Source organism: Morone saxatilis, unplaced genomic scaffold (assembly GCF_004916995.1).
Source record: "Morone saxatilis isolate NCDOM2014 unplaced genomic scaffold, NCSU_SB_2.0 Contig17, whole genome shotgun sequence".
NCBI lineage: Eukaryota > Metazoa > Chordata > Actinopteri > Moronidae > Morone > Morone saxatilis.
Genome location: NW_023339729.1, coordinates 5,002,806 through 5,018,596, shown reverse-complemented (window position 1 = coordinate 5,018,596; position 15,791 = coordinate 5,002,806). Strand labels below are relative to the sequence as shown.

The 15,791-nt window shown below is 41.9% G+C and overlaps 2 protein-coding genes across 7 annotated transcripts in view; both read right to left on the bottom strand.

Moving 5' to 3' along the window:
• Positions 1–7,273, bottom strand: part of LOC118326536 — an 8,847-nt gene extending 1,574 nt beyond the window's left edge. Inside the window, exons 1-6 of the mRNA XM_035659550.1 lie at positions 7,241–7,273; positions 7,039–7,154; positions 6,356–6,921; positions 4,875–4,970; positions 3,413–3,878; positions 893–2,812 (exon numbers count right to left, since the gene is read on the bottom strand). Coding sequence (XP_035515443.1) covers positions 893–2,812; positions 3,413–3,878; positions 4,875–4,970; positions 6,356–6,921; positions 7,039–7,141 — 3,151 coding nt within the window. The 5' untranslated portion in view covers positions 7,142–7,154; positions 7,241–7,273. The remainder of the gene's footprint in view (positions 1–892; positions 2,813–3,412; positions 3,879–4,874; positions 4,971–6,355; positions 6,922–7,038; positions 7,155–7,240) is intronic.
• A 1,241-nt stretch (positions 7,274–8,514) lies between these two features.
• ctnnd1 (catenin (cadherin-associated protein), delta 1) overlaps positions 8,515–15,791 on the bottom strand; it is a 28,162-nt gene continuing 20,885 nt past the window's right edge. For 4 of the 6 annotated variants that reach the window (XM_035660009.1, XM_035660005.1, XM_035660006.1 and 1 more), the window contains 10 exons: positions 15,155–15,172; positions 14,786–14,851; positions 14,475–14,602; positions 14,018–14,168; positions 13,672–13,867; positions 13,356–13,543; positions 12,322–12,369; positions 12,076–12,158; positions 11,067–11,161; positions 8,515–10,648 (listed from right to left, as the gene is read on the bottom strand). In XM_035660009.1, the coding sequence (XP_035515902.1) occupies positions 11,102–11,161; positions 12,076–12,158; positions 12,322–12,369; positions 13,356–13,543; positions 13,672–13,867; positions 14,018–14,168; positions 14,475–14,602; positions 14,786–14,851; positions 15,155–15,172 (938 nt within the window). In that variant the 3' untranslated portion in view covers positions 8,515–10,648; positions 11,067–11,101. The remainder of the gene's footprint in view (positions 10,649–11,066; positions 11,162–12,075; positions 12,159–12,321; positions 12,370–13,355; positions 13,544–13,671; positions 13,868–14,017; positions 14,169–14,474; positions 14,603–14,785; positions 14,852–15,154; positions 15,173–15,791) is intronic. The other 2 variants (XM_035660008.1, XM_035660007.1) reach the window with 2 other exon arrangements.

The window sequence follows — 15,791 nt, the reverse complement described above, 5'->3', positions numbered from 1 at the left end:
TCTTTATTCACAGTTTATTCTCACAGCTTTTACTCTGCAGTGTATGTATGTGGCTCTAAACATCATAGAATACAGCTACATGGTGAGATGCAATATAATACGCCGTGTGTTTTAAATAACAATTTACAGTCTACAGTCTCAAAGTATTCACACAAAGAAGCAATGTTTGTTTTTTGTGCTTTTTCATTTTACCCTAAAATTGACATTTAAACACATTCTTATGCAGCTATGTGGTGTATTATTGTGCAGAAAACAATAATACAAGCAAATAATAATAAGACAATAATAAGTAATCATTACAATGATCAGTACATGAATGAGAAGATTTCAAAGGAATATTAAATGATTAAAATCAACAACAGTAATAAACATTAATATGTTACTGACGCTGTGGAAGCAAGGATTTCTCATTTAGCAGTTTCGGCTCTACTGTCTTCTCATTTCTCTCTCTCTCTCTCTCTTACCTCCTCGCTGGGAGGAGCTAAGGCATGAGGAAAGGAAGCGAGTGAGGGGAACGAGGAAACACATTAGCATAATGAAAAGCACCCTGTGAGTTGTAAGCACTTCCACCCAAGAGACGTTTCCTCTCATTTAAATGATTGGTTTTAGTCCAAAGAGTTACAATTACTTCTACCCACCTGTGTGATTCAAGCATCTTGCATTTATTGGTTGGTCACACTGTCATTCTTGATATTACCACCAGATGGCGTTGGAGATGGAGTTTTTTAACCTTACACATATTGCAGTGGCTTTAAGAAAATATGTTCTTTTCCAGCCTAACCAATAAAATCAAATGAAAAATAATCAGTGGTCTTTTCCCATAATTCATGTGGACTCATTTTTACTCACTGTACACAATAATCTACCACAAATAAAGGAACAAACACTTTACCTTCATCAGAACTCCTCTGTGTTTGCTCCCTGTCAGCAGCTAACTTGGCCACCTCTTCTCCCAAGACATCAAAGGAAAACACTGGATGGTACTCCTCACTCAACAAACTGGTCTCCTCACTGGTAGAGCTGTTTGTGTCATGTCGTCGTGATTTGCTATACTCAGCTGTTGATTTGTTGAAAATTTGATTGTGATTTTTATCAACTGTGACATTGACGCAAGGCTCTTCAATCCCGTCCCCGTTCTGACGCTGACTGATGTCTACGTCCAATTCTGTCCCCTTAAATAATTTTTCACATCTGCTGCCACATGGCCTCGCTTCACCGCCTACATCTCTTGCAGTTTCGTTTGTTTCCTTGTCCTTGCTCTCCTTTGACTTTCTTGTTTTTGAGTGTTGGCGCTTGATGAGCTTTTGAAACTCCTTCAGAGTGACCATCCGCGGCCGTTTGGGTGCGTCAAGTTTTCTGTCATCGTTATCGTCTGCCTCAGCCTTGCCAGCGGTCTCAGCGCTTTTGGCCTTCTTAACTGCAATTACCTCCCCTTCACTTCTATTCCTCCTCCGCCTTTTATGCCTCTTCTTTGTTTTATCACCATCCTCCTCCTCCTTTGGCAAATTGTTGTCAATTTGCTGCTCACTTTCCGCACCGTGGCTGTTATTACCGTTGATGGCAGGAAGGTTCTCTTCAAGCTTCGCTTTTCGCGGCCTTCCACGTTTCCGCCTGACGGGTGAGACTCCTTGTTCATTCAAGATCTTAGCTCTACAGGCCACGGGTTTTAAAACCAAATAATTTTCTAGGCTTGTGTCACTTGGGGTCTCTTGAGTTTGAGTCTGAGTTTTTTTCAAGAAGCTCCTGGTCCTGATCCGAGTCTGGTCGATACTGAGATCCCCAGCCCCTCTGGTTTTCTCCCTTGAACTTTCTGTGATGGCTGACGGTTCATCTGGTTTGCCTAAGAATTTGTTTGGTATGTTTAAAGCACTGGGGGCCATTTCCCTTTCCTTTGCCAGCACATTGTTGCTTGACAAACTCACTGAACAAACACTCAGGTTAATTTGACTGAATCTTTTTAGTTTTTTTAGTGTTCCATCACTGACTTTCACATCGTTGTATGCCAGAAGAGAACTGGCAGCATTTTGTGGATGACTTGTGGGCTTTCTCTTCCTCCTTTTGGGCACCGCAGCATCACCTTTAGTGTCACTTTGTTTACATTTTAAACATTCCTTTATCTTCCTTTGGTCAGATTTCACTTCTGACACTGATTCTGCCCAGGTTCCCCTATTTTGTGGATTCTCTGGATGTTTCTGCCATCGCCTTGACCAACAGCTGTGGTTTGTATCCTGTGGTAAATATACACTTTTATTTTCTCTGTGAGTGATGGCACTGAGAGGAAATTGTAGTGATCCAGGGTTTTCTGTGAGCCAGGATCGCCCATTTTGAGATGGCTGGGGATGAATTTTTTCGTCATGGTTGGTCGAGTTGTTGAGGATAGGCTGACGTTTTGCTGCTGAGGCAAATGGCTCTAATGGAGAGAGACATCGAGGAAGCCGCATATCATCCACGCAAGGTAAAGAAAAATAACGCAAGGACTCCGCCTCATTTCCATTCGTCATGGGTAAAAACTCTAGGATGTTCTCATCATCTTGTGAAGACAGTTCCTCATGTGCTAGATAATGTGGTTTCTGCCCACTGGAGTATAACGATGGGGGTATGACTGATCTTATTGTGGGTGCTTCAGGATATATACAATTGAGACTTTTGGATATTGGCGTGCTCTGGTGGTTCGTTCCATCTCTTTGCCATATGGACGTGACGGATGAGTGATACTGAGGAGAGCGCTGCTGGTGCTGCTGGATGAGCACAGGCGCGGGCGAAAGGCTTGAGCAGCTGGGCTGGTTCTGAGCTGTAAAACAACAATGGATACCTGTACAACAGGTGGGAAGACTGCTGTCAATTCATCTTGAATTAACAAAGCTGAGGTGGCTGGTGTTAGGCTGGGGGTTTGGGATGTGTGGGTAGCTGTGTGTGCATTTAGATTGTGGACTGAAGACAAGTTCAAGTGAGACTGTTTGTGTGCTCATTAAGGTAAATCTGTGTTTTTGTTTTCTTCAGCACTCTGAACAATAAACCCAAAGATTAGTTAACTGAATCATCGATTTATCAATCATTGAAGTAATTTTTCCATAGTTCCATCTTTTCAGTTGTAGGGATTTTCTGGTTTTCTATATTTTATGGACATGAAATTATTGGCTTCCCCAATTCAACACACACCACATGCAAAAAGTTATTTTAGCTTGTAAATACAGATTCACAGCATGTCTGATATTTCTATTTAGTTATCCCACTACCAAAACTCTCCCTCTTTGAATTATAAATGGCTACTTACTTACTTCTCTAGCTTGCCCAACGGCCACTGTTTGGCAATACATTAAACCAGCAATTTATATATCAAAAAGGACAGCAGTCTGCAAATGTTGCAGGGGAAAAAATAATTAAGAAAACATATGCATCTAGATACCTGTACCTGCTGAAGAGTGACCAATCTGTGTCCCAAAATCCTGGTTATACACACACCCTGCTGCACCGACGGGAGCAGGCATTTGACTATGCGCCCGCTCATCCTCTGTAACCGGGACCTGGCACATGGCCGGTGTGCCGTCGTGGCCTCGTTGAAGGTGATGAGACTTCTTGCAGTCCCTCTTCAAGTTTGGCAGGATGTTCAGGCCCATCATGATGTCCTCCAGCAGCTTCTCTATCTGCTCTTCAGACTCCTCCACAAGAGCCTGAGGCTGGGGGAGTGGGACTGACTCAAGGTCATCGTTATGGTTTGGGGTGAGGCAGTCACTACAGAGAAGCTGGGAGTCAGGGGCATTGTTGGGGTGAGGTGGTTGTTCGGGGGAGTTGGCGGTGGCAGATTGAAGAATCAGGGTCTCTGGTTTATGAAGTTGGCCTGGCTGGACAGAGGAGGGCTCACCGTTTGTACGGTCCGTCTGTGAAAGAAGAATAAGAGCTCACATCTTTTATCACCTTTAGCTTAATAAGATTCAATTCATGTCAGAACCACTACAACATACAACCTCGATTTCTGTTGTCAAACTTTCCTGACAATTATCCGCAGAGCGGTGGTGCTGCTGGTCTCAGGCTCGAGTCTGGGAGCAGATGATGAAACATGCTTGCTGTCCATCTAGCTTCAGGCGGCAGCTCGAGCAGTCTGGAGCTACTAAGTTAGGATTTTACCGGATGTTTGCATCATATAGCCTGAACAACACACCAGAACTTCTGCCTGACTACCTGCACCACTCTCCACAGCACCGCCTCCTCTTCTGTGTGTCACGTCTCCATGCGTGTTGCACAATAAATTTGCCAAGAGCATTATTCTTACTCTTAACACTTCCCTTCTGTCATCTCATTACTTTCCCATGCGTTCATTATATTTCTTAGTGCTTTAGTTTGTGTTTGTATTGCGATATATCAAAAAGCTTCTGGCTTCTGTTCGTCACTCGCATTTCATTTCATAAAAAAGGAAGGCCTGGCAGTCACCACTATGAGACAATATGAGACTAACAGAGGTCCAGAGAGACCACATTAAGTTATTAGGTGCATCAGTCCCAGCCAAAATCATTAGGGCAGACAAATACAGCACCGCTACATGGCTAATGTGACCAAGGTTTGTAGTTTCATAGTGTCTTCAAAAAAAAGGATCTTTATCCTTAATATTCTACCCCCTATTTTCACAATGCATATATATGAGCAACTTTAAATAATGTCTGATGAAGTGATGTCTTTCTTTTGCTGCATTTATTAGTCAATACTGTGAAATTATAGTCTCTCTGCACTGCCACACATCACCAAGACAAATTATTGAGTATTTATTGCACAATATTCTAATTGTTATATATTTGCGTCCTCCGCACATCAAAACATCCAATCAAATCCAAGTGGATTAAAGTGTGTCTGTACAGAATGACATCATCATACTTATCTACCTGTTTCAGGGAGGTAAGAACTGACAGTGTGTCATCTGCGTCTTGCATGCTCACAACCTCCCACACTTCTCCTTTGGTCCTCCTCCTCAGCTTCACCTGCACAGAGGAAAGACACTCCAGCAATGACGAGAACACAAAAGGTGGATTTGTTATGACAGTCCAAAGACATCATGAACATATCATAGCTGACACATGTGACAACCCTGTCACTGAATCCACAAACTTTAAACGTCCTTTCTTGTCTTTGTGGAATGTGGAAGTGACAACCATTTCTACAGCCGAGGGGAAATCGATACAGGGCTCAAAATGGCTGGGCAACAGCGGTTGAGTTGACTGGGATAACCTGAAAAATTTGCTAGACGAAAAAATGAGTCGCACACTACGGTAGGTAGCTGCAACCCAACAATACGATCTCTTATGGTTCAATAGACTCATATTCCCAGAATGTTGAGATGAAAACTTGCACAACGCGACTCCCAAAGGTAATGTGCTACTTTGGCTCTAATGTAGCCGCCTCTCTCTGTCTCTCTGTCTGTAGCCACCACTCCTTAGTCTTGCTCAATGACCCGCCCAAAGCACTATTATCGGATTGGTTTCACATCATGAGCAAAAGTATAGTAATCATTTTTCTCAAGATAATGTTGAAAGGTTCTCATTTGCTGCATTTAATTAAATATATGCTTAAAGTACTCTGATCTTTTGCTTAAAAAGGAGCGATACCACAGTGTAAAATCACTCCTGTATTCAAAATCTTAGTAAAAGTACAAAAGTATTGGCATCAAAATATACTTTAAATAAAGTGCAGAATAACCTATTTAAGAATAATATATTATAATCGCTGGATTTTGGTATTGTTACAATAATGTGTTCATCACTTTAATGTTGGAGCTGGTAAATGTGGAGCTAATTTTTAACTACTTAACTGCTGGGGATCTTATATATAGATCTATAATAATACATCATTTATGAGATGGTTTATATTTGTATTAATAATGTGAGTCTGCAAACTAGTATCAAATAAATTGTATATTTGCCTCCAAAATGTGTATAAGTATGAAGTAGCACAAAATGAAAATATTCAGAATAAAGTAAGTAAAGTACCTCAAAATTGGAGGTAGATTTAGTTACACTCCACCATGAGATATTTAAAAATCTGACACCAAGATTTCCATTTTTATTGCAAATGTGTTTCGGTTTCAAATATCAGTCATCGGTTTCTTTGATTACTAATAATCAGTATCTGTATCAGCCCTGAAAAGACCATACTGGTCAATCCCTTCTCAGGACGTTGTGGTTTGTTGACAGCACCCTTACTTCCAGGTCCTGTATTCTGTCGTGTAATTTTGCAATTTGGCCTGATAAACAAAATTTCTCTGTAATCTCGTCTAAAACAGCTTTTAGGCTTTATGTCCACATGCATTCATGAAAGACAACTCCTTCAAGGTTATTTTCATGTGAAAAAATGAACTGCTTCTTCTTACCTTGATAGAAATCTGTGTCGTCTCTTTCATCATCATCTTTTGCATCTGTTTCATCTTAGCCAGACTCTTCGTCCCTATATTTGCGCACGCATGCTTCTCTGTAGAGTTTCCTTGTTCCTCTCCTGGTATCTCATCTCTGTTGGCGGGGCTTGGCTGCTCGGTATCTTCCCTTGTTTCAGCCGTCTTGGCATTTGTTTTTTTATCGTCCAATCCTGTCCCAACCCTGTCCCCAAACTCAGATGACTGCTGGTGGGAGCTGTCTTCCTGAGGTGTCAAGGAGTTTGAGTCATCATTAAGGGAAATGGAGAAGCTCTGTCTTTCAACAAGGGCTGTTATCCCAAACTGGCGGGCTGCAGACAGCACGTCATTCTGTTCTATGCTTCCCTTCACCTCCACCTCCCCGGAGTACAGAAGACCAACCAGCTTCAGCAGGGTCTGGGCCTTGACAGCCTGGAGCTGGAGCTGGCGCTTCTGGCCCGATGGAGGAGGCGGTGAGGCTGACAGCTTCTGAGACAGGTAGGGACTGAGAGCTGCGAGGATGCAACTGTGGGTTGGGACTGAGATACCTTCACAAATTGTAGGAGATATTGAAAAAAAATCAAATGGATTTTCATTCCATTTAAAACTTTAAGTATGCTACACCACTGTTTCATTTCAATAGTGCAATCACGTACACAGCTCACCTTCAGTTTGCAACAGGGTATCACAGAACTGGGCGTTGTTTTGTTGTCTCTGCAGCTCTCTGAGAAGCTGCATCTCATAACCTGGCCACCGGTACCTCTGCATGTCCACATGTGTACTGGGAGCAAGAAGTGTATCAGAGGTGAGATAACAGATAAAAGGAATGTAGTTACTGTTTAAAGAAACAAACAAAAGCACACCTACCGTTGCTGGTACCAGTGAACCTGAGTTTTCTTTTCTCCCTTAAATGCCCCATCAAAATAAACATTTAGTTATAAAACATCACAAATATAAGTTCTGTATGCTCATTCGAACCAAATACATACATATATTGCATTTTTGATATCTTTGAAAACTTTTGGATCTTCACTAGAATTTAAAATAAAGTTGTGTGTGTTTGAACAGTGTGTGACCTTACAGCATGACAGTGGCGGATCCAGCAGGGCTGAGGCGGTTAAAGCCTACCTGTTCACTGTTTCCCATTTAAACCTCCGTCCCTGCTTCGGTTTTACTATTTATTGATGATTTCATTTTAATGTCTGAATGCGTTACAAGTTGTTATCCTGTATCATTTATTTATCCATGTGCAATGTAAAGCACCTTGAACAGTTACTGTGTCACAGTCTATAGCTGCAGTTCTTTACTGAATTTTTAAAGCAGCTTTTTTCCCTTAAAGCGCAGCACAAGAGTTGTTTTGACTGACATGTGCAGCAGCAACATAGCCGCCTAGCATTAACGTGGCACAGCCTGGTTCGTGTCTCAGCCTTAAATACTGGACTCCGAGCACGTGGAGGACCACAACTGCGCTCGCGGAACGTTAATGTTAAATGTCATTTTTACTTAAACATTTCACTACACTTAAGTTGTCTTTTCTGTTAACCTCAGCCGGTTTCTTTCAGCCACAGGGCACAATTCTGCACAACATTTCTTTTAAGGATGAAATTTGCGTCGCAAGTTGTTTTTCTCATTTCTGCTAATAAGGCAGCTAACGTTAGCTGTTAGCCGCAATAACCAAAAGAAGATTTAAGAAATAAATGTGACATGTCCACCTCGTTCACCAACGACAGTACAGTTAACTGTCAAACCGCGGTGCAGCTCAGTGTGACTGGCTCAAGTTAAGGTTAGCTTACTGTACACTGAAGTTCACACACTGCAGATAAAGTGAGGTAACTTCGCATTAGCATGGACATCACACTTACCAGTATTTCTCTGTTGCAGAGCAGATGTGTTTCGGAAACTTTAACTGTATTTCAAACAAATGACGCTAGCACTGAACCCCAAAATCAAAGTCCCACAATCATTCAATGTTTCACACCCACTGTTGTCGCAGGTGAAGTGGTGAGCCGCTGATTAATAGCGACACCTACTGGCCGCTCTGTATAACGACGTTTGTTTGTTCTCTGTTCCCATAATGAACCGCTCCTCACTGATCTGTTATAAATGAGTGTGATCAACAAGAGGCAAAAGAAAACAGGCTCTGAGAAATCATTTTCTTTTTTATTAAAAACAGTATTGCTAGTTACATAATTCATTCATAAATGAGAATGTGCAACTTTAAGAGCCAAGGCAAAGAGATTATGGTGTAGTCCAGAATCAGATTTTTCCATTAGTGTTCCAGTATCTGATGACTGTGTTGGAGGATTTTTGATTAGCTAACTTGTTTTGCATTTAATTAAGACATAAACTGAATGTTTTCAATCAAAACATATAAACTGATTGCATATGCTTTCACCCAGAGCACCCAAAACAATTAAACCCAAATCAATATTAAAAAAAAAGAAATACATAAAACCAAAATTAACAAATATTCTCTTGTATATATAGTTTAAATGTGCTTTTATTTTTTTTTCTACACTTTATCTAATAGCAGATTCTGGCCTCTTACACAGATTTTCTGACACAAACCCTTGCTCTCCTCTATTCCCCTCTTTTAGTCAGTCCATTCTTGAAGGCAACTTGTTACTTTGAGAAGTAGTGTTTCAATTGGCATGGAAAACAAATAAAAGGAAAGGTAAAAATAAAAAAAGGAGGAAAAAAAAGAAAAACACACATTATACCCCCCTAGTGCTTCTTTTAATCATCCACTCAGTAAGTATCTACATCTCACTCGGCACTAAGAATATGCATTCTTCTACAGAACAAGCACTGTACGTAAGAAACGCGGGCAAAAACAGACAATACTGTGTCTTTTCCCATGTACTATTCTGTAGTCTTAAAGCCAGGTAGGCTAAGGATAGCAGTAAATTAAAGAGAACTCACAGGTTATATACCTTGTAAAAAACCAATCCCAATGACAAGAATCAACTCTTACATACATACAAGTTCACATATTCCATTATCTTGCAGAATATAACTGCTGAGTTCCATATACAGTATTCCCAACTGCTGAGAAAAACACACCTTGATTGGTTAACCCTTGTCATGTTGGACAAACCCATCAGACCTATCCTGAATGAGTGAGGCACTCCAGTTAGCCCACACAGATGCTCTTAGACACTTGTATGTACACATTCATAAGATTACAGACATATAAGGGTAATGCACCCATGGAATCCTGTGAAACCTCCCAATAATTACAAAGTTAAGGGGCCTACATTTAACAGAAACACTTTAGAAATGTAGAACAGACTATACTGTCTATTCCAATGAGATAGAAAATAATGTCTCTAGTTCTGTCTGTAGGAATTCTCCATACTTGGACCTCCACTCTTATATCTATGGATCACAATCAAATACAGAAAATGCAGCATCCCCATGCATCTTGGCGATGGACTGTCACCGACACAAACTGCGCACAAAACAAAGCAGATGATGAGTTTTTCAGTGTAGCTGCTGCAAAAAGTGTGAAGTTCTTGCATTCAATATTGGCAGTCGCAACTGTAGCAGTGTCATTTGGCACATGTGCATTACTGTGGTACAGAGCAAAGCAAGAAGAGGAATTACCACTACCAAAACAACAAATCTGATTAGATTGTTAAACATCAGTGGTAGGAAAGATATTTTTTGTAGTATTTAACTAACAGAAAGAGAGAGAGAAAAAGACACATTCCCTCAGTTTCTTCGAAACATAGTGTAATATCCATTTATGTAAAATTTCCCCAAAAAGTGTCCTGCTCTGATCCCCACAGTTCTTTCTAATTAGTCTAAGTCTACGCTCCGACCTCCAAGACATAGAAAAGTTCTCAGATGAAGCCACAGTCTCTGCTTTTTAGTCGCAGGGAGAATTAGTGTTGTCCAGGCAAGTTGTAGTGTTGTAGCATTGTTGCGTGGAGATGTAGTGTTGTGGCCACGGCCTCCGATCGAGTGGTTAGTGTTTTTGGAGCTCAGGGACCCACAGAGCACAAAGTGGTCATAGTGTCTCGTCCGGTTTGTCCACAGGGAGCGGAGATTCACGTCAGTTTTTCCATGTGGTTTCAATAGTTTGTCAGCTGCAATGGGGGAATGTAATAAAGAGAAAGAGAGAGACGAGAAGCTGCAATAGAGTGAAGAGAGACAGAAGAGTTAAGGATGGAGTTTAGTCCCATCGGTAGTGTAGTGGTCCCCCATTGTCAGTTCAGCAAGGGCAGTAGGTGGGAGGAGGCTGTCGTCTTGTAATGCACACAATCAGTTTTTCTGCAAGAGAAGAGGCACAAGTGTGGGAATTGATCATGTGGAGCAGCTAATGTGAGGTGTTCATGCCTAGGCGGGAAGAATCGCACATTTCACTTTCAGATTCACAGCAGAGGCTTAAAAAAGAATCACAAAATACAATACACAATAGTGGCTGCTGGCAACAAGGTCACCACATGTTAGACAAAAATTATACAAACTGTGCAGAGAGAAAAATAAAATCACATCTCAGGAAAACCAAAAAAAAAAAATCACTGACACTTTTTCACCAGCAGGGGGAGCAAAAAACAGTCCAAATACAATGGAAGCTCATTGACAACACTGGTCACTGTCAAACACAAACAGTCACAGTTCTTAATACACAACTAACGTATTAGGCCATGCAGTGAGTTGAGAGGAGCAGCCGGTGGGACACACATACCATGCGCTGACATGCAGTGTGACAGTGGGTGTAGCCTAACCATCGTAAGAATCCATTAGAGGCAAAGAGGCCTGCCTCTCCCCATACATCCCTCCCTGAGAGAGAGAAAGAGGGAGACAAAAAGAAAGAGCGTAGGAGTGTGTGACAGATAAAGAGAGGAGGACAGAGACCAAAGGAGACATAAAGAGACAGAGAGACAAGACACACAGCGAGGACAGGGTAAATAAAGAAATGAGAGGGTTACGTGTGAAAATCCAAAAGGAGAAGGTGAGGAGACGTGAAATATGAAAAAAAAGAAGAGGGGAAAAAGAACAGCAAGAGAAAAGAAGTGGAGGAATAATAAGGGCATCAGATGAGAAAAGAAAGAAGGGTTACAAAATGTTAGTTTAATGTTAGTCATGTTTCAGGGGAAAAAAACACCACTGGTGAGAAATAATGTGCCAGACGCAGATCAACCACAGCGCTTTAATAAGACATGCATTAACATGCTGTCGGTGGGCGTGTGTGAGTGTGTCCGTTCACACGGCAACCTTTTTAGCAAGAAATGAGGATATCGGTCTGTGTATCATCCGGAAACCTCAAAAAGGTCAGTGTGTGAGTGTGTGTGTGTGTGTTGCACATGATAAACCATTTTTTGCTATGCAGTCACTATCCAATCCAAAAAAAAAAATGATTCAGCTTTGCACAGACTCTGCACTGATGTCTCCTGAAGGGAGTGGAACTGCACAGAGATTATGCAGAGGTAAACAGTATTAGCACATGAAAAGATAACATCCTGTGGAGGACCGCTCTACAGAAAGGGTGTTTTAAAAACCTGTAATATTACTCTCACAAATGTACATTTGTCTGTTCAAAGCTCTTAAAATTGTACTGGGGTAAGTAAAGGGATGTAGAAGTATGCAGCAGAGTTGATGTTAGGAGTAAAGGACTTAAATAGTTCTTAAAGTGCAGTCATGCAGGGTTATGTGTGTGTGTGTGTGTGTGTGTGAGCATGTGAGCCAGTGTGTACCTGTACTGCGTCTTTGTCAGCAGGTTCGAGTGTGTTATCCAGAGTGTTCCTTCTCCCTCTCTGGTCCAGTGTGGAGTAGGCATCTGAAGAAGAGAAATATATGTTAAACTAGAGGTAGGTGTACGTGTGTGTGTGTGTGTGTGTGTCCCAAAAAAACTACTCATTGATAAGTTTCATCTGTTACACAAGCCAATATCACAGCCTGGTTTGTGTGTGAGTGTCTGTATTTTCTGCTGTCACACGTACCTGGTCCCATGTCATTCATTGGAATCATGTCCCGGTCCCCTTTGCCCCCTGTGTATTAAAGACACACAAACAATGAGCACCAATATGTACTTTTAAACATTATTGTTATCTTCCAGAGAAGCAGTTGTTAACAGCCACACCATCTCCTGCCAAAGATAGAATACTGTGTAGGTGTGTGAGTGTTTTGTAAGTGTTTCAAGTGCCTGACATGACCCAGCTAGTATTTGCAAATGTATGGTTTATGTTACTTTGGTGTTTCATGAGTGGAGTTTTGAAACTTTAAAATCAGTGCCAAGGAGCTCAAAGATCTTTTGAACATATTAAAAAGAAAACCTTAACATAAACACGGTGATTGACTGAGTTGGGATCATCTCAAATGTCCCACTGTGGGGTACACCCTTAAAGGTATCGCAAGCGGGTTGATACAAACGCACAAGACTGCACCTCTAATCTAATCTAAGTCTGCAAACAGCCTACAACTTATGAAGTGCAGTACATAGAAGCATACAGAAAGACTGTAAGGAGTGCCAATTCTCTGATACACCGCCACAGTTAAGTCTGTAGAATTTGAGCAGAGCTCTCTGGAGCTTAAGTGAAATTAAAGACTTGTTTTGCTTAAAAACACTAGAATTAGAGCGTTTGAATGCCTTACATAAAAACTTGTTGCAAGTGCACTCTCCATATTTAAAATAAAACAGCAATCAGAAATGGACCTGTGCAAACTCAAATAAGCCAGGCATAGATGAATTTGAAAATGTACCATGCATTAGAGAATAAAACAGTAAAAAAACCCACTAATGGTTTAAATCTTAGCAGTAGTTTGTATTCTGTATTACTAACAAGGAATATACCTTTTGTGTGTTTTGCAGTGGTTAACATCAACAAAATGACATAATAAAAATAATGCTTCTATACAAACAATACTTGCACTGGACAGGTAATTTCAAGACAGGAGACACAAACTAAACTCGCAGACATGATGCTTTGCAGGGCGGTACACTTCACATGCATGCGTTTCCCGTTCGTTTCCTGACCTATGAGCGGCAGAGTGCTGTCCTCATATCCTCCGTTGGCCCTGGTGTTGTTGCTGGGAGGGTTTAGGTTGACCATGAAGTCTGTCTTCTTCCAGCCGTCCTTCTCCAAAGTGCGCCGCAGCTCCTTGTAGCCCCACACTGTCTGCAGCACCAGGCCGGCCCCACGCACCTCCCGCTCAGAGCGGTTGCTGGTTATCCCAGGGGACCAGAGGCAGAGAGAGGGAATTTAAAAACAAGATGGCGCTTATATAGAACACATCATGAAGACAAGTCATTCAAAACTGCAGACCTAAAAAGATCTTCTATAAATCCTCACCCGTCCTTATTAATGAGCACCAGTCTCTCGATTCCCTGTGAGGCCCTGAGGGTCTTGGCTGATTCCAGGCTGGAGCCCAGCACCTCATGGAGCGTGCTCAGTACCGACACCACCGTCTCTTCCGACAGCGCTCGCACCGGCTGACTCTGACCACCGCCGGGCAGGTTGGCCACCAGCGGAGGCACCGCATGTCTACCTGACAACACCCAAGTATGAGAAGAGCGTTAAAACAAACTACTGACGCCATCTTCTTGATACAAGAAATTCTTCTGGTGCTACATGGTTAAAACTGTGGTATTGTGGGAAAAACAACTAGCTGAGTCACACACTGCGCTCCAAGTCTCACCTAGTAGATCTCTGTTGCGTGAATCAATGGCCAGGTTGCGGAGGGCTCCAGACATGGCACGGACGACGCGGTCGTTGCCGTGGGCCAGCAGCTCTGTCAGCATGGGTAGACCCTTCTCCTGGCGCAGCAAGGCACGGATGTATCGCCCATACTAAACAGACACAGTTTATATTTCATTTAAATCAAGGGACAAGCTTCTCTACCTTTGACAGACTGTGATCTCAGGTTTTTACGTAATTTCGTGACGCCCAATCTAACTGCACGATGACTCATGACAAAAGGTGCTTCCCTGAGTATACACACCACTGTCTCGACACGCCAAGTAGTATTCAAACTCCCTCTGTTTGGTGCTGTAGTGTGCTGTAATGTTATGATTCCTTAACTAGTGTGTTTGATCAGCACAGGGAGCGTTGCTGCTGTGAAATGGAATCGGAGAAAAACAGATAGCGGTTCTTACAGTCCAGCGTCCGGCACACAGGTTCTGAATGGCTCCGGCCGAGGCTTCCAGCACGGTGGGGTTCTTGGACTCCTTTAGCAGAGAGGTGTAGATGCGGACCACCTCTGGCTGGTACAACAGCTCATAGCCTACAGGGAAGGAGGAGAAAGTGATTGATGAGAAATATGTAAAAGAAACAGAAGGGAGGAGAGACAAAAAGAGGGTGAAGATGGTTTGAGATGGAAAGTTAGGGACAGATGTATATTTTATTTCTCAGTTGTCTCTTACTGTATGCTACATACAGTTTAAGTGTCAACTGAGCCTATAGTTACCTTTAGCAGGTGAGGTCCTCTTTGGAATGTCTATGATATCTGTTGTTGCATCGTCATCTTTCCTACCTAGAAACAAACATCAACATTACAGCCTTAGAAACACGCAGAATCTAAATATGAGGATTTATTTTACAGAATGAGTTCTACTGTGAGTACATTTATTCTACTTTGGTTAGACACGTGCTATGACCAAAAACTGAGATGCATGTTAGGTATTTCACTACAACTCTTTCACAGTGAGGGGAATGCGTGCATGTTAGAACAAAGTCAGTTACACCGACCTGTTAGCTACTCTAGTACTACTACCACAACAACGATGACAACAGGAAGCAGAAGCAAAGGGCGGTCATACAGCGGTAAAGAGCTTACCTTTGGAAAACCACTCATCTGTAGCCCAGCTCGAAAAAAGGGAGAGAAGAGAGGAGGGAGAAGAGAAAGAAGGGATGGAGAGAATGGCAGAACAGGAGGAAGAGAGAGCATTTACAGTAAGTAAGAGGAAAGCAGCCATAACTGAGCCACCCAGTTAACACCTGCTTACATCCCAACGCCACTGCTGCCACCACACAGAGATGTGACATGCCAAGTACAAAGGCTAAATAAAGCTAACAAAAGGACACAGCAGCTCATGTTTTCATTTTATATGCACACACACACCGTTACTGTTCTGTATCAGTTTGAGGTTTGAGCCTTATCTAACGAAGCAATTAGTCAATCTAAAATAACCTATTTTTTTGCATTTCTATATGTATATTATGTGCATGAATGTTCAAAGACTTTATGAAGTGGTTACATTGTTTCTATGTTGCCTCATTAAATCCAAGTAAAAAGAACATTTCCAACAAAAGGGGAGGATGTGCAGTATCTGACTTATTCATATGAATGCTGACAGATGTTCATTGTCACTGCAAAATCATTTTATAATAACACAGACAAAGCCACAAAACAGTAGTAAGGGGGTGTGTAGTTGAGAAAAAAAATCAATACTCTCAGTGAAACACAAACAGAG